The 20,168-nt window shown below is 45.8% G+C and overlaps 2 protein-coding genes across 3 annotated transcripts in view; both read right to left on the bottom strand.

Moving 5' to 3' along the window:
- Positions 1–6,435: 6,435 nt before the first annotated feature.
- Positions 6,436–14,006, bottom strand: LOC106576203 (transmembrane protease serine 9). The gene is made up of 13 exons (XM_045698683.2): positions 13,833–14,006; positions 13,635–13,736; positions 9,408–9,591; positions 9,251–9,326; positions 8,956–9,145; positions 8,631–8,770; positions 8,362–8,515; positions 8,241–8,279; positions 7,844–8,063; positions 7,410–7,567; positions 7,165–7,263; positions 6,838–6,974; positions 6,436–6,615 (listed from the first exon to the last, which is right to left on the bottom strand). The coding sequence occupies exons 1-13, from the start codon at positions 13,891–13,893 to the stop codon at positions 6,451–6,453; spliced, it is 1,725 nt and encodes a 574-aa protein (XP_045554639.2). The 5' UTR covers positions 13,894–14,006; the 3' UTR covers positions 6,436–6,450.
- Positions 14,007–14,192: 186 nt separating this feature from the next.
- LOC106576167 (protein O-mannosyl-transferase TMTC1) overlaps positions 14,193–20,168 on the bottom strand; it is a 100,352-nt gene continuing 94,376 nt past the window's right edge. For both annotated transcript variants that reach the window (XM_082963875.1, XM_082963874.1), the window contains 3 exons: positions 19,130–19,252; positions 15,513–15,590; positions 14,193–15,367 (listed from right to left, as the gene is read on the bottom strand). In XM_082963875.1, coding sequence (XP_082820001.1) covers positions 15,245–15,367; positions 15,513–15,590; positions 19,130–19,252 — 324 coding nt within the window. In that variant the 3' untranslated portion in view covers positions 14,193–15,244. The remainder of the gene's footprint in view (positions 15,368–15,512; positions 15,591–19,129; positions 19,253–20,168) is intronic.

Raw genomic sequence — 20,168 nt, 5'->3', positions numbered from 1 at the left:
TAAAGCCAGTGACTGATGTGGTGTTCTCCTCAATGCCATCGGAAGAATCCCGGAACATATTCCAGTCTGTGCTAGCAAAACAGTCCTGTAGTTTAGCATCTGCTTCATCTGACCACTTTTTTAAAGACCGAGCCACTGGTGCTTCCTGCTTTCATTTTTTTGCTTGTAAGCAGGAATCAGGACGATAGAGTTATGGTCAGATTTTCCAAATGGAGGGAGCGAGGGAGAGCTTTGTACATGTCTCTGTGTGTGGAGTAAAGGTGGTCTAGAATTTTTTTCCCTCTGGTTGCACATTTCACATGATGATAGAAATTCGCTAAACTGATTTAAGTTTCCCTGCATTTAAGTCCCCGGCCACTAGGAACACCGCCTCTGGATGAGCGTTTTCCTGTTTGCTTATGGCGGAACACAGCTCATTTAGTGCGGTTTTAGTGCCAACCTCGCTCTGTGGTGGAATGTAAACAGCTACGAAAAATACATATGAAAACTCTCTAGGTACTGTAGATAGTGTGGTCTCCAGCTTATCTTGAGAAACTCTACCTCAGGCGAGCAAAACCTTGAGACTTCCTTAGATATCGTGCATCAGTTGTTGTTTACAAAAATGCATAGGCCCCCGCCCTGTGTCTTACCAGAGGCTGCTGTTCTGTCTTGCCGATAGAGTGTAAAACCCACCAGCTGTGTGTTATTCATGTCGTCGTTCAGCCACGACTCAGTGAAACATAATATATTACAGTTTTTAATGTTCTGCTGGTAGGATATACGTGCTTTCAGTTCGTCCCATTTATTTTCCAGTGATTGAGCGTTAGCTAGCAGAACGGAAGGCAAGGGAAGATTAGCCACTCTTCGCCTGATCCTCACAAGGCACGTTGATCTTTTGCCTCAAAATCTCCATTTCCTTTCTCCAGCGAATCACGGGGATCGGGGCCATCGCGTCCGACTCATTGAAGAACTCCTCGTCCAATTTGAGGTGAATAATCCAAGTTCTGATGTCCAGAAGCTATTTTCGGTCATAAGAGACGGTAGCTGCAACATTATGTACAAAACAAGTTACGAACAACGCGAAAAAACAAACAAAATAGCATGATTGGTTGAGAGCCGATAAGACGGCAGCCCTACCCTCCGGCGCCATCAAATAGAACATGTTCCACTGTCTCCATCTCCTGCTGACATAAATCACACCTCCCAGTCAGATGTTTCCACATCACTTTCAATGTACTATTTAGCCTTGTGTGTCCCAGTCACAGACTTCGTGACTACACTTTCCTCCCTTCTGTCTCGGCCTGAGGACCTCCCTGACCCCACCTTTTCCTGGATCTTATACAGACTCTTGACACTTCTTTTTAACCACAGTTCTTAATCCCTTCTTAATCCCTTGGCTTCTGCTTTACTGATTGACAATTCCATCTCAATATTAGGATGTTTAAGAGTCTGCTTGGCAATAATATCCACTTCCTCATTCCCCTCTACTTCCACATGAACATCACAAATACCCCTATCTGTTTCACCCTATACAAACACTGCAAAACCTCACAACACAAAGTCTGCTCTTAGACACACAGGAATTTAAGCTCATCAGTGCTGCACAGGAGTCAGAGCAGATGACTACCCTATCTAGCCTCACCTCCTCCACCCACCCTGCAGCCAATAGTATGGCCAACAACTCCATTGTGTAAACAGATAAATATTCCATTGCTCTTTTTGTCACTGCCACCTTAAACTCAGGAACACTAAAAGCTGCTCCTATCCTCCCTGTTTTAGGGTCCCATATCCATCTGTGAATATATTGAAGAAAGCATAGTATTGTGTTGTCAAATGTTCACTTAAACTGAATCTACTCCATCCTCAACATCTCTTACCCTGTCAAGCAACCCTAGATCTATCACTGGTTGAGGGAGAAACCAAGGTGGGACAGCAGGAAGAACCACAGAGAGGCTAAACATCCCTCCCAAACAACCCCATCTCTCTCACCTGCAGTTGCCTATACACCCAAAGCTTGTATTCAGATTTTGTTAATGTTCCCAGCACTCTAGGAGCACCTTTTTTTGTAGGATGTGTAACCTTGTGTACTTGTAGATTTACCCAATATGTCATGGCTAGCTGTTGTCTTCTTAACTTTAACAGCATCTCTCCCAACTCGACCTGCATCACTGCCACCGGAGAGGTCCTGAGTGCTCCACAACATATTCTTAGGGCTTGGGCCTGGATTACATCTAGCTTTTTAAAGATGTCTGAGCTGCTGATCCATATGCTATACTTGCATAATCCATTGATGACCTTAACAGCGCTGTTGGGTTCTGAGAATATGAAACATACTTATTCATGTCACTGAGGGAGAGAGGGTAATGTATAACGTTTACATTGTATCAGGGATCCTATTGAAAGATTGAGTGCTTAGGTTTAGAGGGTCTACACCAGAAGTTAATGGTTATCTGTAGGAGGAAGGTATATATTGTGTGCAATTAAGCTTGTAAGGTGCTGAGCGCAGGGAAGCGATCACATGTGGCAGGCATTGATAAGGCGAGAGAGACATGGATTAGTGATGAAGGGGGGGTCGATATCAGGTCAGGTCACGTTAATTAAGGGAGAAATAAAAGTTTATGGCCCGTATCACTTAGTGTCCTGCCTAGCAGTAAAGACAGATGTGTAGGAGGAGACTCAGCCTAGGAGGAAGGGTTAAATATCAGTGCTTGTGTGGAACTGTCTTTGTCTAATGCAGCTGTATTGATCCTCTGGGAAGAATAAACTTGGTTAAGCTTTCATAGTGTCCGTAGAGTTTTTTTACTCTGAGAATTAAAACCTAACAGTGGCATATATATAAGTAAATCATTTTCAATGGCATTATATCTGCCCCCCACTCCATTCCTGACAAGCAATGCATCACATTCAATATTTTCTTTCCTTTGACAACTACACTGTTAATATGCTCCGCCCATGTCATTCGAGTGCCAAACCAGACCCCCAGGAACCTAAACCCTCCCACCCTCTCCAGATTCCTTCCATACAACTTCAGGTATATTTCCTCCCCAACCTTCCTTCAAGAAAAAAACACAGTCTGTGTTTTCTCAACTGTAAACTTGAAGCCCCACCTGAGGGACCACTGCTCTACTTCACTAATAGCTTCTTGAACTCTTCTGGCTCTATGGGTAATATTTCTCCCTCTCTTCCACAGCACGCCATCATTTGCAAACAATGACCTCCCAGTATCAGGTCTTACCTTAGAGAATACATTGTCAATAATAATGGAGATCAACAATGTACTAATGACACTTCCCTGGGGGGTACCAATATCCACCTCATAGCTTTCTGACATAGAGCTCCCCACACTTACTTGTATTGATCGGCCAAAAATAAAATAATTTATCCAGTTAAAAACCCTTCCCCTAACCCCCATATTATTCAGCTTGATAAGTAGGCCTTCCTTCCACATCATATCATAAGCCTTCTCTACATCAAAGAAAACGGCTACTACCACCTCCTTATTTGCCTATGCCCTCCGTATGACCGACTCAAGGCACGGCACAGGATCCATCGTTCCCCTGCCTTTCCTGAACACACTTTGATCTGGTGACATTAGTCCTCTACTCTCTAGAAAGTATGTCAGCCTTTCCGTTATCATCTTTCCCATAAGTTTACATTCGCAAGATCTCAACGCTATCGGCCTATAGCTTGAAGGACTAGTAGGGTCTTTCCCAGGTTTACGTTTTGGCACCACTACCACCTCTTTCCAACTTCCTGCCACACCTTCTTGTAAAGGCCCAATACTTTCCCCATTGCAGTGTCACTGAGATGAGCCATCATGATGTAACACATCTCATTCTTCCCAGGGGATGTTACCCCAGCTTTAGCTAATGCTCTCTTCATCTCAACCAATGTAAAAGGGCCATTCAATGTATCCCCCACCATCTCTCTCTGATCCAGGACCCCCGGATGTTCTCTGACCCTCTCTCTCCCACGCTGCCCCTCTTCTGTCAGATTGTTTGAGCTGTGCACCTTCACAAATGCCTGGGTTAGCATCTCTGCCTTCTCTCACTGCAACAATCTCCCAACTTTTCAGCACAGGGAGATACCAATCTCTTCTGTCCTCAATCATCCCCCATACCTCTCCCACAGGAGTGGTCCTGCCTATGTTTCCACAGAACCGGCGCCAATACTCCCTCTTAGCTGTCCTAATGATCCTCCTTACTACTGCTTGTGCTTGTTTATACTGAACCGGGTGCTGGTAATTATGGGACCTTTTCAACATTGTGAAAACGCTGTTCCTACTCTTCACTGCTTCTCTACACTCTTCACTCCACCAGGGGACTGCGTTACTCTTTCTCCCCCGTGTACCCATAGGAATCACCTGCCTTGCACCCCTTACTATTGCGCCTCTTACTCCATCATTGAGTGTTTCTATATCTGAATTAAGATCAACCTGAGACAGCTCTTATTCACTCAGCTCCTGAAACTGACCCCACTCTGCCCAATCCATTTCCTACTGATTCTTCCTCCCTCAATCCTACAGTACACATGATAGGATAGTGATCACCACCCACTGTAGATTCCTCCAAAACCTCCCAACTGCATCTGCCTGCCATTGAACTTGAGATCAAAGTAAGATCCAGAGCAGGTTCATTTCCAGTTACTGGGTCAATCCTGGTTCCCCGGCCGTCATTAAGACTCACAAGCCCTTTCTCATCCAGTAGTTCGTCCAACACTTGTCAGTTTACATCAGTCCGTAACCCTCCCCAGAGCGTACTATGAGCATTAAAAACCCCACACCACATTACCCGTCTCCTATCTTGACCTTCTACATTCCCAAGGTCCAGCATAGGGGCCCTTGAAATCCCATAGGGGATTTTAGAAACACTTAAATGTCCCCTTGTCCTAAAGAGATTTACACGGTTATCAAAACGTCCTGCCAGTGTAAGCCTACATGAAACACAGCCCTTATTTTAAGTGTTTCTAAAATCCCCTATGGGAAAAATTAATGGCGGAAAAACGATTGGAACCATTTCCTTATTTGACCACTAGGTTTAATGGGTATTATGACTCATAGTGTGGTACTCTATAGAGCTGCCAGCTTGTAGTCCTAAAACCTAGAAATAAACTGATCTCTTGTGAAAAATGAATGGGGAATGAACAGGGTTTTGGAATACACGCAGAAAAAGGTCTGAGGTTAACACAGGCTTAGGCTTCTGTGAGCGCACCGGCACCACCATCTATCTCCATTTTGAAGTAGTCAATGTACTTCTACTTTGATGAGTTGGTAAACAACCTGAAAGGGCCGTGTGTTGTTTGAACAGGTATAAAGCCTTGGTTGGCGATTTGCTGACACCTGCAGTTATGGAATGTTTTCGGAGTATAATTCATTGACTGATTCCATGATGACCTGGCTGGAATTATGTGATTCTTCCTTAACCCATAGCAAGTCCCACTCAGTTGACTACTTCAAAATGGGGAAGTCCTCAACAGCACTGCCAATTCTAGAACAGCTTTTGGGCACTAGAGTCCTCTATACAACTCTATGAACAAAATCTAATTTTAAAAACCATAAAGCCTACACAAAAATCAAAATGATGTGTTGGGTCATTAGTTACTGTAGCCTACAAACATTTAGTCTTCATTCAAATAAATAATGCGGGTAAATATGACATATGTCAGGGTAGCTGGCTGTCTAGACAGTGAGGACGGATTATTCCAGGTCAACCCAAGGCTCCTGACATTTTAAGCTGTGCAGCTCCTGTTTGAATGACACATCAGCATTATCTTAGTGGCACTGGCAGTTTCACCAAGCATGCCATTCAGACTTTTATAGGTAGCCTAATATTGACATGACTTAAAAAAAATTTTTAAAGAAGGAATCTTGTGTAAGACTCTAGGCCAGATAAACAGAGCAGGAGGCTGAACGTCTGTCCCATGACCTGTTTTTTAAACATGTATTGTTACGAAAGTGGCACCCCCCCCTCAATTCATCGGGCATGGACACTACAAGGTGTCGAACGCGTTCCACAGGGATGTTGGCCCATGTTGACTCCAATGCTTCCCACGGTTGTGTCAAGTTGGCTGGATGTCCTTTGGGTGGTGGACCATTCTTGATATACACAAGAAACGGATGCGCGTGAAACTCAGCAGCGTTGCAATTCTTGACAAACCGGTGCGCCTGGCACCTACTACCATACCCCGTATGGGGTGTATGAAATCAGATGTGCAATATATTTCAATCATAGTGTAAACTAACTGAAGAAAAAAAATTACAAGAGAAAAGTAAACATCTTTGACAAAACCTATGAAGACCGAAATACAGTGTGCGACAACAGTCAGCTTGATGTGTGCTTCACATTCTTCTCAAACCTATTGGAACATCTAATAGTGATTGCATTATACACCGTCATTGTGTGCCTCACAAGTCTCAAAATGAACACTGGATCAAAAAAGTCATTGTTTATTTAATTATAATGTGAAACAAAGTCAGATGTCATTGGTTATGTTTGTGATCCAGGAACGATAAGCTGATAGTCGGGAGAAGACTGCTGGTGTGCTGATGTCACAGCTCGGGCTGCCCCATGTGACCACCCCAAAGAGAAAGAAGACCCCATTTATTTTCTGGCAGAGGAGTGGAGCACCAGAGTCCCCCTATAGACAGGGAAGATATTTGAAAATATGATAAATTACACTCAAGTTAAAACAATGTGAAAGTTGGCGTGCACTAGTCCAGTCGGGTATGCAACATCACAACATTTTAATGAAGACCACTCATTCACATCAGTACTGTACGTTCAAAACCATTCATTGATCAAACACATAACCCATGTCTTCATGAGTACACCATAGAGTTAACCTTCCCACTGTACATACCATGCAGGAGACAGAACCGGCTGGGTCTGTACACAGCTGAGTGTCCGTAATGAGATCCTCTCCCCAGCTCTCTTTACAAGCGGTCCTGTTGACCAGACCCAGCCTGGCCTGGTGCAGGGTGGCACTGCTAACCTTCGCTAGGGGGAGACAGAGCACATAAGCAAATGATATATTTATAATAGAGAAGGATGCTGCCTATTTACCAGTAAGACCGATGAAACACTGGATCCAGGAGGATGAGTCCCTCCAGTTCCTTGAGGTAAACCGGCCACCAAACGTACTCTAGAACTCATAGCCATGAATGTAGAATTATGTTGCTGTACATACGTGCTGAGTTGCTGGATCCCCAGCCTGTTGTCACACAGGACCAGCTGTCATCGAGCCTCACATCCTCATGTGGGAGGCAAACTGGAGACACAGTGTCATCTAGGGACATATCAGAGAAGACCACCAGAATAAGCATCCCAGATAAGTCACACGCTTTAATTGGCCTGCAAGCCAAGTTCACGGTCCTGTAAACCATCCAATCAGGTCAGTGAGCTAAAGTAACCCATTCTGGAAGAGTATGTTACCAAATCGAGCCGGAACACTGAGCTTGATGAGTGTGAGGTCAGAGGTCGGAGGGAAGGTTCCGTCGTGGGGGTGGCTGAACACCTCGTCCACCGGGATGGTCTGGGCAGCCATGAACCTCAGGTCGTGACCTCCCAGCACCACCGTGTCAACTGTAGGTCTGAAAGAGAATAGAAAGGCACTGTGTGTGAAATAGGAGTGGTGAACAAGAACTACAGTAGCTGACCTACCATCACTGACATTCCAAGGGCTGTTTGAGAGCACAATACTGAAGGGTGATGAAAGAACGTGAAGGTGGGTGTATGAGTCCACTGAATGAGTGAAGCATCAAGACAGATATAGAAAGTGATACTCAAAGAAAATAAACAATCATGTAGAAGTTATATTACAGACGATAGTGTGTCCCCCCTGTGTCGGTACTTGGTGACTGACTCACTTGCAGCGGCAGTGTTGCGGTGCCAGAACCCAGTGGTGGTGGATCAGGGTCCCGCTGCAGTAATGTCTCCCTTTGGACTGGAGACTGACCTGCCAGGGCCAGGAGTTGGCGCACGCCTCTGTCACACTCCCCACCCGCACCTCACCCTCCAAGGTCGCATACAACCATGCCGGGCGGGAGTCCAGGCGGCAGGTCATTATCTTACTCTGACCACAACTCTCTGGGAGACAGGGAGAGAGAGAGAACAAGAGGGTTAAGCGGTCAAACTGAATATGATCTTCTGTTTTGATAAACTACAATTTGATGTGCTGGCAGTAAGATAAATTAAATCAGATATATTTTTTCCTGTAAAAGTTTATTTCAGGTAGTTAAATAATTTTGCAGTGACATAACCTACCTTCAGTCACAGTAATACCACCAGGCATAGACGTGTCACCTGTTAAAAACAAAAGATAAAATCTCCTGAGTGCTTAAAAACGAAGTATTTCTCTAGCGTTGGGCTCCAAGTGTGTCCTTACCTTGAATGAATTCATTGATCCAGTCGAGGTAGACCTGTACTTTAGTATAGACGCCAGGCCTCCGGGCTCTACCACAGCCCACTCCCCAGCTGACCACTCCAGCCAACTCATACCTGGACCCTGTGTAGCAGGACAGAGGTCCACCCGAGTCACCCTGCAGGAACAAACACGTCACAAGACGAAGATGACAGAACAGACTTTTTATAGGAAAGTAGAATACAACGAGGTATAAAATACATGAACGCATTGTCAGAGTTCAAGGTCACTACCTGGCAGGCGTCTACACCTCCTTCAGGGTCTCCAGCACAGAACATGGTGGGCTGAACTATACCAAGGTAGAACTTGTTACAGTCTTCTGAGGATAGGCAGGTCACATTAACCTCCTGGAGTCTGTTGGCATGAGGCCCATCTGAGTAGACAAGTAGGAAGAAAGAGCACATGAAGAGGGGGAAACAAGTAACAGGACCCTCCTCACTGTGAATGATCAATGATGATGTCATGTCAGTTATGACCCCAGAAAGGCACACCTGACCTTTCTGATAAAGAGATGAAGGTAACTAAACTTCAAAAAGAAAACGTAGGAAATCTACTGACTCTCTCTGGTGGTACCCCAGCCGGTCACTGTGCATTGCTTTTTGGGTTCGATTGGCATCATCCATATCTCTATGGGTCTCACACACTGGTTGAACATCAGCGGGGTCTTCAGCTTCACCAGGGCAATGTCATGCATCTTCGTCATGCGGTTGTAATCCTTGTGGGTGACTATTTTAGAGACTCCAACCAACTAAAAACAAAAGTAAATGTGTGCCTTAACAGTTAAAAAAAGAAAATGGTGTTCCTTTTCCGCATTAAATGACTTGAATGTAGTCAGTCCATGTGTGTCTCCCACCTGTTGACTTTCTTCATCAGGATTCTCAAGGTCATGTTTTCCCGCCATCACAGTCCAGAAATCCACTTTGTTATACCTGGAAAACAGCATCGATAATTACTTTCTCTAACTATACATTATTTGATTTATTGTTACTTGAACTTCCAGAACAACTCACTGCTTGAAGCAGTGTGCAGCAGTCAGAACCCACTGAGGGGCGATGATGGCACCACCACAGGCTGGCATGGTGGTAAAGCGTAGGGATACCTGCCATGGCCAGGAGTGGGCCCAGGCCTCCACACCACCAATGATCCTCACCTCCATTTCCTGCTTTGGCATGAAGGACCGAACCCCTGCCAGATCTGCAACAAAGCTCTCAGAGGTTACAGGTTTCTTTGTGGGTGTGCCGGGACAGGTTTCTCACTGCATCAGGAAATGTGTGGGGGGCCTTAGTTTTAAGTAGCTTAGTATAGCAGTGCATGTCTGGTCTTGCCAGTAGGGCTGATGCTACCAGTGTTTGTGTATCATTGTGCGCATTACATATAGCCAGAATAGATTCCGACCCTACGCTTGCTTACAGCTGCACTGGGGTCAGACAAGCCTCCAGTTTAGATTAAGGCGCCAGCGGGAGATATTGCTTGGAAAATGCACCTCAATCCAGGGACAAGAAACACGTGGTATTCCAAATTCTCAGTAGTCATTTTGGAATGGCAGTGTCAGCCAATCAGCTCCTTTGTTGTTCAACGCGACATGGCATTCCATAACAGCTACAACTAGCTACTGTAGCATGAGGACAAAAAACGGCAGTTTACCCCCAAAAAATTATATTGCATTCGTTCTTCTGTAACACTTGAAATAATTCAGAGTACAATGCATTTGTCATCCCTGGATTGAGGTACTTTCCCCTACCCCCCCAAGCCAAATCTCATGCCAGATCCAGTCTTAATCTAAACAGGAAGCGTGTCCGACCTGAGTGCAGCTGTAAGCAAGAGTCGGAATCCATTCTGGTTACATTACATACCGCTTCACTATCGATCAGCTTCTATAGGTCAAAGTAAGAAACATTGTACTGAGCAACATTTTTTGGACGTAGGTCAGCTTTAATAGCAGATTGATGGAAGCTTCCATCAATATAATTGTCTGCATCATTTCAAATCCCTTGCGTTTTGTCTTTTAAAGACATCTTTCCCATAACCCTACCACCCCTCCCCTAATTGGAGTAAACTAATTGATAATACTTAGGCTTCTACTTTCAGCTTATGCATACATTTTACAGACACAATATATTTTACATTAGTTATCTTTAGTCCCACTAATAAATAAATCTATCAACTCAGCAAAAAAAGAAACTTCCTCTCACTGTCAACTGCGTTTATTTTCAGCAAACTTAACATGTGTAAATATTTGTAAGAACATAAGACTCAGACATACTGAACAAGGTCCACAGACATGTGACTAACAGATGGAATAACATGTCCCTGAACAAAAGGGGAATGACCCCTTTTGTTCAGGGTGGAAGAGCGGGGTAACAAGTTCCCGGACATTTCTGGCGGGAATGGCCCTAGCCCTCACCCTCCGATCCAACAGTTCCCAGACTAGCTCAATGGGATTGAGATCTGGGCTCGGTCACTGGCCATGGCAGAACACTGACATTCCTGTCTTACAGGAAATCACGAACAGAACGAGCAGTATGGATGGTGGCATTGTCATGCTGGAGGGTCATGTGAGGATGAGCCTGCAGGAAGGGTACCACATGAGGGAGGAGGATGTCTTCCCTGTAACGCACAGCATTGAGATTGCCTGCAATGACAAGCTCAGTCCAATGATGCTGTGACACACCGCCCCAGACCATGACGGACCCTCCAAATCGATCCCGCTCCAGAGTACAGGCCTTGGTGTAACGCTCATTCCCACAAAGATAAAACGCGAGTCCGACCATCACCCCTGGTGAGACAAAACCGTGACTCATCAGTGAAGAGCACTTTTTGCCAGTCCTGTCTGGTCCAGCGACGGTGGGTTTGTGCCCATAGGCGATGTTGTTGCCGGTGATGTCTGGTGAAGACCTACCTTACAACAGGTCTACAAGTCCTCAGTCCAGCCTCTCAGCCTATTGAGGACAATCTGAGCACTGATGGAGGGAGTGTGCGTTCCTGGTGTAACTCGGGCAGTTGTTGTTGCCATCCTGTACCTGTCCCGCAGGTGTGATGTTCAGATGTACCGATCCTGTGCAGGTGTTGTTACACGTGGTCTGCCACTGCGAGGACGATCAACTGTCCATCTTGTCTCCCTGTAGCGCTGTCTTAAGCGTCTCACAGTACGGAAATTGCCATTTATTGCCCTGGCCACATCTGCAGTCCTCATGCCCCCTTGCAGCATGCCTAAGGCACGTTCACGCAGATGAGCAGGGACCCTGGGCATCTTTCTTTTGGTGTTTTTCAGCATCAGTAGAAATTAAAACTTAGGCCTCTTTAGTGTCCTAACTGTGACCTTAACTGCCTACCGTCGGTAAGCAGTTAGTGTCTTAATGACCGTTCCACAGGTGCATGTTCATTAATTGTTTATGGTTCATTGAACCATGGGAAACAGTGTTTAAACCCTTTACAATGAAGATATTTTTATGAATTATCTTTGAAAGACAGGGTCCTTAAAAAGGTACGTTGCTTTTCTTGCTGAGTTCATATAAAATTCCAGTCATACTTTATCAAAAACCTCTAAAGTCAGCTATGAATATCAGACCGGTTTCCCAGATTTTTCATAGTGTTCTATTGTTTCCAGTACTTGTCTTATATCATCCATGTTGAAAAACACCTGTCTGATTAGGATGAATAATATCCAACAATTCTATGTGCTATGCATTTTGCATCACAACACTTTAGTGTAAGGGGCCTCCAATTGTTTGTATGGTCTGGAGCTTTATATGTACCATTTGGGTCCTCCGAGTACAACAAAGAAAGGTTTAGTGCACCTCGACTGGTTTGCCATCCTGCCCTGGAGTTACCTGGAAGTAAAAGGCTTTAATTGCATCAATAAGTTCCTCCTCTGTAAAGCCATACCTCTAACTTCAGTTAGTGGCGATGGAGGAGACAAACACAAACATATGCTTGAAGTACTTTGTTTCTTCCTTCAAAATATTGTTTGGTGAATTGAGGGTGACTGTCATTTGTAACAAGTTTTAGTAGACTATTTTTGGTAGCATTTCTATGCTGAGAATTTAAGAAGTGTATTTTCACCCAATATTCAGTTCACTTAATTTTGTAGAATATATTACACTTGATCTCTTGAATGTTGCTCCATTTATTTATCATCTAACTTATTCTGTGCCTCTGTTACAGTTTATAGCCATCTGTAGTGTTAGTCCTATTTCCTTTGTTGATATGAACTCGTTTGGACCTAAATTGCATTTGTTTTAAAGATTGGTATTGAATTGCTTGGCCTCTAAAAGGCACATTTAAAAGTGTCCCATACAATAAGGAGATCTGCTGTATATTGTCGGAAAAAGTCCGTTAATTTGTTTTTAACTAGGATAGAATAAGTTAGCATCCAATAGGATTTGATTACACTTCCAATATCCTCTCCCACGTGGAAATTCTGTAAGAGTAATGTATATGCCAATTATTTGATGGTCTGACCGCATGCTATCGTTTGGTGCCTGCGAGAATGACTTGTGGTCAAGAAGACAAGCTTGATTGAGCCTCCGCCATGTATAGCTCACTAGCTCGGGATATTTAGGCCTCCATATATGCACTAGTTTCAATATATCAATGAAATGCACGATTTCCTTAAGTGTATGAGGGTGACAGTTTGTCGTGCGATTTACTTTACGGTGCATTGAGGTATTTAAAAACGTATTATAATCTCCCACCATAATAATAAAGTATTGTATTGCTTGTAGACTTGATCAAATATTATATATTTTCAAATTATCGTGGATCATCATTTGGACCATATAGATTAATGAGCCAAATCCATTTAAGGTCCAAAAACATATTTGAAATAATAAATCTACCTTGCGGAACTGTTTGGACAATTTCAATATCCACCCACCGTCCTTTTTTCCACACAACTTCACCTGAAATTGTTGAACAGTTTCCTGTAAACAATATTTTTGCCAGGTAAATACTGACCGTCTTTTTATACTTTCTGCTAAGCCATTACAGTAACTGGCTATACGTATTTCATCTTGAGATATAATGACAAATAGAATTGAAACTTGTATGTTTGTAAACTTACCATTAAAATGTACCATAATAATTGTGTTCATATAGCTGTACCATGATATCTGCATTGTTGCTAAGTAAACCTCCAATTGTTGTCCACTATTCCCCCGATCCTTTAACAAGAGCAAAGTGCCAACGCCCTCACCGAGATTATTTTATAATTCACTGTTAAACGTTGTCTTCCATACCATCAAATTGAAATCCACTGGTGAGGGTTGCATTTTCCCCTTCTGTTCCGTTCAATGCACTGTTTTCAGGGTTATGTACAATCTCTTTCTGGTTATGTAGATCTGAAAGAGAAGTAAAAAAAATAAAAAGGGTGCACCGTTTACTCCATCAAGTCACTGGCAACAAAACTAGAATGAAAATCAATGTGCTGGCCTTACCGTGCTGGAACCCAAGCCCCAACAGAGACAGATACACAACTAGAAAAACACACATTTTCATCCAAAGTGCATTAAAAAGTTGATTGGGTTAAGACTGATGGCCCAATCGGAATAAAAGTGGCACAGGGGTAAATGCCACAAAGACACTTGACAACGTGCCTTTCTACTTTCAAGCACTCATCAGCTCTCCCACGCTGCACCTGCTACCATCATCACCTAATTAGATTCATTAACATGTAATGTACCCACTGGGCCAGTTGAGGGCAGTTTAGACCCACTTCATATGACTTTCTCCCTTCACTTTAATAGGGCAACTTCTATTTATCAGACACGACACCTCACGTCACGCACCGACACCAGTTAATAAAACATAGATTTATTTTTATGGCGCAAATCAATCTCAGTCATTGCTCTAGTCAGTTCATGTTGATCCTATTGTACATTCCACATAAAATATTCATTCACGATCATCATAGCAACATCAACAGCAACAAATAATACGCAGTGTCAGAAATGTTGAGCTGAGGGTCGGACACTAGCTACAGACACTAGCTGACGTGTACTTGCGGAAGGCTACATTGAGCAGACGTTGCTTGCTTCTCAGAGGCTCTGCCATAGCTTGAGGTTAAATGCACATGTTGTCAGTGTGTTCATGGAGCACACTGATACCTTGTCTTGTAGTCTTATCACAGGGCTTATGTATCCCAGACAAGATCAGGCTAAAGGGGTTGCAGGGGCCATATTTGAGTCAAGGCATGCCCAAACCTAAGCATGGATATACAGTGACTTCAGCAGACTAGCCTTCATGTTGGCAAAATTTAATTTGTCTTTCAGCTAGAATGATATTGTTGGAGCTTTTAATGTGAACGACACCCAATTCAAAATCTCAACATGGGTTTACTTATGGTTTTGCTCATAAGCAGAGATGAGGGTAGTGATCACAGATTTAGAGCCTAAAACAGGATTTAGCATGAAATTAAATAGGAAAACAAATAAAACTAAACAAAACATTTTAAAAAGCAGATCAGTTTGTTTGAAGCTTTTTCAGGCTAGGCGATGTGTGGAGCTCGTGGTAGTGTTTTAAAGAGGTCCAGAGAGCTGATCCAGTCCGTTCCAGTTTGAAGTGCTGCTGGCTGAATCTCCATCTCCACTACTTAGGGTCCTCTCTCCATCTGCTTCCCCCAGAATATGACTCCAATCACAGGCTTAACCAGCCTCATGCTCCCCTGGAAGCTCCATAACCCCCAGTCTGCTTCCATACCCTGCAACCCTGTCATGTTCACCACAATCTCACATCATCAACCTGGTATGTTGATTTAAGAACCAGGTCATTTTTTAACAGTACTGTTGGGGCATCCAGGGTCCTTGGTCCACAACTCATGCCCAGGATAGTGTTGTGTCTCTGGGTTAGTCTAGGCCCCGGTCAGCCTCCTCTCCAGCCGGTCTAGCTTGGCCAGGTTGTCTTTCAGCAGCTTGGAGCCAGGGGTTAGGATCAGGGCCCTCTGGTAGTACTGCCTGGCTGCTGCATAGTCTCCCTGCAGTGAATCAAATACAGACATTTATCAGCTCTCATCCTATGCCATATATGCTTGATATGCAATTTTGGTATAATCAAAGACTTGATGGCTTGTAAATGGCGTTTGACTCATGCAAATTAACACTACTGTGTAGTCATAGTACCTTGATATGCTGAATTCCTCCCATGTTCATCCAAGCCTGCGATTGGTCAGGTTTCAGTTCCACTACCAGCTTGTAGCTCTGTAATGAAGACCACGCATACCTTAATATAAAGTAGTTACAACCAACAATCACTAGATGGCAGTAGGGTTCTTATGCTCAGACTATAAAGTGAATATGGAGGGAGAAAAGTTGATTTAGAAGATTACTGAAACTTTAATCAACTCAACATGTTTCATGACTTTGAAATCAAAACACCCTGAAACAATAGATTATGCTATCAAAATACAGCAAGCAGACATTGGATCCGCTTCAATATTGTCAACCGCCACACCCGAAGCCCGCATGATCTCAGTTGACCCTTTTGTGCCTTTTCTTAGAAGGGGAACAACACCCAAACAAGAGCTGGAGCCCTGGCGCCCGGCCAAGCCCCGCTGAGAGAGTCAGAACTCTGGAGTTTATCTCCGAAGGTAACCCTGAGAATAAACTGTTCAACATAGCAGGCCTTTGTCGACTTCCTCAACTGAAGAAAGAGGGAGAGATGGAGGGAGGGAAAGGGAGTGAGAGAGTGGAAAGGGAGAGAGAGAGAGGGAGGGAGTGGAAAGACAGAGACATGCTTAGTAAGGAAAGAGAGAGAGATTGTGAGTGAGTGAGTGAGTGAGTGAGTGAGTGAGTGAGTGAGTGAGTGAGTGAGTGAGTGAGTGAGTGAGTGAGTGAGTGAGTGAGTGAGTGAGTGAGTGAGTGAGTGAGTGAGTGAGTGAGTGAGTGAGTGGAAAGAGAGACCTGCGATTTAAGCAGACAGAGAAAAGCACAAGAGGAAAAAACAAAAGAAAGATGGAGGGAAGAGAAAGAAGTTTATTTTAGGCCACACACTGTCTTGTTAGAAGTGTGGTTGGGGGAAAATGGGCTTATTTGTTGATGCAGATAGTGGAGGAGATAGTGTTATTTTAGTGACAGTATCAGCGAGTTTTTCAGGGGGAAAAGATCAAGGCAGCGAAAGGCCTGGAATGCTGTTTGATGTGATTTTATTTGCAGACTTTGTATCTCTTCTCTCGCTCTCTCAAGTGTGTCTACTTGAACAGGAGAAGAAAGCACCCGGCACTGAGAAGATCCACAGGCGCCCTTGAAACCCCTGTAGATAATATACTTCATGTAAGAGATGCAAATCTTGTTGTTTTTAGGGAATATGCCTCAAAATATGTTCTATTCTTTATTCATAATTGTTTTTGGGGAGGTTGGGATATATGAGCCAATTAGGTTCTAAAGTTATTCACCGAGGTGAACGGAGAGAAAAGAAAAGAGATGGGAAGGTGGATAATAAAGGTGAGAGAAGGGTATGACGGTGAGGAGGGAGAGAGAGGGGTATGACGGTGAGGAGGGAGTGAGAAGGGTATGACGTTGAGGAGAGAGAGAAGGGTATGACGTTGGGGGGGAGAGAGAGGCGTATGACAGTGAGGAGGGAGAGAGAGGGGTATGACGGTGAGGAGGGAGAGAGGTATGATAGTGAGGAGGGAGAGAGAGGCGTATGACAGTGAGGAGGGAGAGAGAGGGGTATGACAGTGAGGGGGGAGAGAGAGGGGTATGACGGTGAGGAGGGAGAGAGGTATGACAGTGAGGAGGGAGAGAGAGGGGTATGACAGTGAGGAGGGAGAGAAGGGTATGACGTTGGGGGGGAGAGAGAGGGGTATGACGGTGAGGAGGGAGTGAGAGAGGGGTATGACAGTGAGGAGGGAGAGAGAGGGGTATGACAGTGAGGGGGGAGAGAGAGGCGTATGACAGTGAGGCGGGAGAGAGAGGGGTATGACAGTGAGGAGGGAGAGAGAGGGGTATGACGGTGAGGAGGGAGAGAGGTATGACGGTGAGGAGGGAGAGAGAGGCGTATGACAGTGAGGAGGGAGAGAGAGGGGTATGACAGTGAGGAGGGAGAGAGAGGGGTATGACGGTGAGGAGGGAGAGAGGTATGACGGTGAGGAGGGAGAGAGAGGGGTATGACGGTGAGGAGGGAGAGAGAGGGGTATGACGGTGAGGAGGGAGAGAGAGGCGTATGACAGTGAGGAGGGAGAGAGAGGGGTATGACAGTGAGGAGGGAGAGAGAGGGGTATGACGGTGAGGAGGGAGAGAGGTATGACGGTGAGGAGGGAGAGAGAGGGGTATGACGGTGAGGAGGGAGAGAGAGGGGTATGACAGTGAGGAGGGAGAGAGAGGGGTATGACGGTGAGGAGGGAGAGAGAGGGGTATGACGGTGAGGAGGGAGAGAGAGGGGTATGACGGTGAGGAGGGAGAGAGAGGGGTATGACGGTGAGGAGGGAGAGAGAGGGGTATGACGGTGAGGAGGGAGAGAGAGGTATGACGGTGAGGAGGGAGAGAGAGGGGTATGACGGTGAGGAGAGAGAGAGAGGGGTATGACGGTGAGGAGGGAGAGAGAGGGGTATGACGGTGAGGAGGGAGAGAGAGGTATGACGGTGAGGAGGGAGAGAGAGGGGTATGACGGTGAGGAGGGAGAGAGAGGGGGTATGAGGATGAGGAGAGAGAGAGAGAGGTATGACGTTGAGGAGAGAGAGAGAGGGGTATGACGGTGAGGAGGGAGAGAGAGCGGTATGACGGTGAGGAGGGAGAGAAAGTGGTGTGACGGTGAGGAGGGAGAGAGAGCGGTAGGACGGTGAGGAGGGAGAGAGAGAGGGGTATGACGGTGAGGGGGGAGAGAGAGGTATGACGGTGAGGAGGGAGAGAGAGGGGTATGACGGTGAGGAGGGAGAGAGAGGGGTATGACGGTGAGGAGGGAGAGAGAGGGGTATGACGGTGAGGAGGGAGAGAGAGGGGTATGACGTTGAGGAGGGAGAGAGAGGGGTATGACGGTGAGGAGGGAGAGGGAAGGGTATGACGGTGAGGAGGGAGAGAGAGGGGTATGACGGTGAGGAGGGAGAGAGAGGGGTATGACGGTGAGGAGGGAGAGAAAGTGGTATGACAGTGAGGAGGGAGAGAGAGGGGTATGACGGTGAGGAGGGAGAGGGAAGGGTATGACGGTGAGGAGGGAGAGAGAGGGGTATGACGGTGAGGAGGGAGAGAGAGGGGTATGACGGTGAGGAGGGAGAGAGAGGGGTATGACGTTGAGGAGGGAGAGGGAAGGGTATGACATTGAGGAGGGAGAGAGAGGGGTATGACGTTGAGGAGGGAGAGAGAGGGGTATGACGGTGAGGAGGGAGAGAGAGGGGTATGACTTTGAGGAGGGAGAGAGAGGGGTATGACGGTGAGGAGGGAGAGAAAGTGGTGTGACGGTGAGGAGGGAGAGAGAGCGGTAGGACGGTGAGGAGGGAGTGAGAGAGGGGTATGACGGTGAGGGGGGAGAGAAAGTGGTGTGACGGTGAGGAGGGAGAGAGAGCGGTAGGACGGTGAGGAGGGTGTTAAGCAGGAGACAAAGTTAATTTGACCTGGGTTAGAACGTTAGTGGATGAGGAGAGGGAGTCTGTGAGGGAGAAGAGAGAGCAGATGGAGAAAAGTTAGCAGAGTTTTGTGTGTGTGTGTGTGTGTGTGTGTGTGTGTGTGTGTGTGTGTGTGTGTGTGTGTGTGTGTGTGTGTGTGTGTGTGTGTGTGTGTGTGTGTGTGTGTGTGGCCTCCTGTACCTCGAAGGCTCTGTCCAGCTGGTTCATCTCTCTGAGCTGGTTGCCCTTGGAGAAGTGAAGCTCTGCCCTGACAGACATGTCTATAGGGTTCTGCAGTAGGGCCTTGTCTAGAGCATCCAGAGCCTGGAGGAAGAGGAGATAATTAGTACACATATACAGACAGAGGTTAATACACACGTGTATGCGAACACACGTGCACACACTGGGATCCTGATGAGACGTGTGACGAGACCGTTTCAGAGTGTTCTAATGAGTGAAGCTCAACTAGTGTACACACCCTTCCATAGCTAGGGATAGACTTCCATGGCTAGGGATAGGCTTCCATGGCTAGGGATAGACTTCCATGGCTAGGGATAGACTTCCATAGCTAGGGATAGGCTTCCATAGCTAGGGATAGACTTCCATGGCTAGGGATAGACTTCCATGGCTAGGGGTAGACTTCCATGGCTAGGGGTAGACTTCCATGGCTAGGGATAGACTTCCATGGCTAGGGGTAGACTTCCATGGCTAGGGGTAGACTTCCATGGCTAGGGATAGACTTCCATGGCTAGGGATAGACTTCCATAGCTAGGGATAGACTTCCATGGCTAGGGATAGACTTCCATAGCTAGGGATAGACTTCCATGGCTAGGGGTAGACTTCCATGGCTAGGGATAGACTTCCATGGCTAGGGATAGACTTCCATAGCTAGGGATAGACTTCCATGGCTAGGGGTAGACTTCCATGGCTAGGGGTAGACTTACATGGCTAGGGGTAGACTTACATGGCTAGGGGTAGACTTCCATGGCTAGGGATAGACTTCCATGGCTAGGGGTAGACTTCCATGGCTAGGGATAGGCTTCCATGGCTAGGGGTAGACTTCCATGGCTAGGGATAGACTTCCATGGCTAGGGGTAGACTTCCATGGCTAGGGATAGACTTCCATGGCTAGGGGTAGACTTCCATGGCTAGGGATAGACTTCCATGGCTAGGGGTAGACTTCCATGGCTAGGGGTAGACTTCCATGGCTAGGGGTAGACTTCCATGGCTAGGGATAGAC

The sequence above is a fragment of the Salmo salar genome, chromosome 17, assembly GCF_965601325.2.
Source record: "Salmo salar chromosome 17, fSalSal1, whole genome shotgun sequence".
Lineage (NCBI taxonomy): Eukaryota > Metazoa > Chordata > Actinopteri > Salmoniformes > Salmonidae > Salmo > Salmo salar.
Note: the sequence above shows the minus strand (reverse complement) of the source record. Positions and strands in the feature narration are given on the sequence as shown.

Coding starts and splice junctions, on each gene's coding strand:
- LOC106576203 (XM_045698683.2), bottom strand. CDS start 13,893: ATGAAAATGTGTGTTTTTCTAGTTGTGTATCTGTCTCTGTTGGGGCTT. Junction 13,737..13,832: donor GGGGCTTGGGTTCCAGCACG/GTAAGGCCAGCA, acceptor CTTCTCTTTCAG/ATCTACATAACCAGAAAGAG. Junction 8,516..8,630: donor GAGGTGTAGACGCCTGCCAG/GTAGTGACCTTG, acceptor TTGTTCCTGCAG/GGTGACTCGGGTGGACCTCT.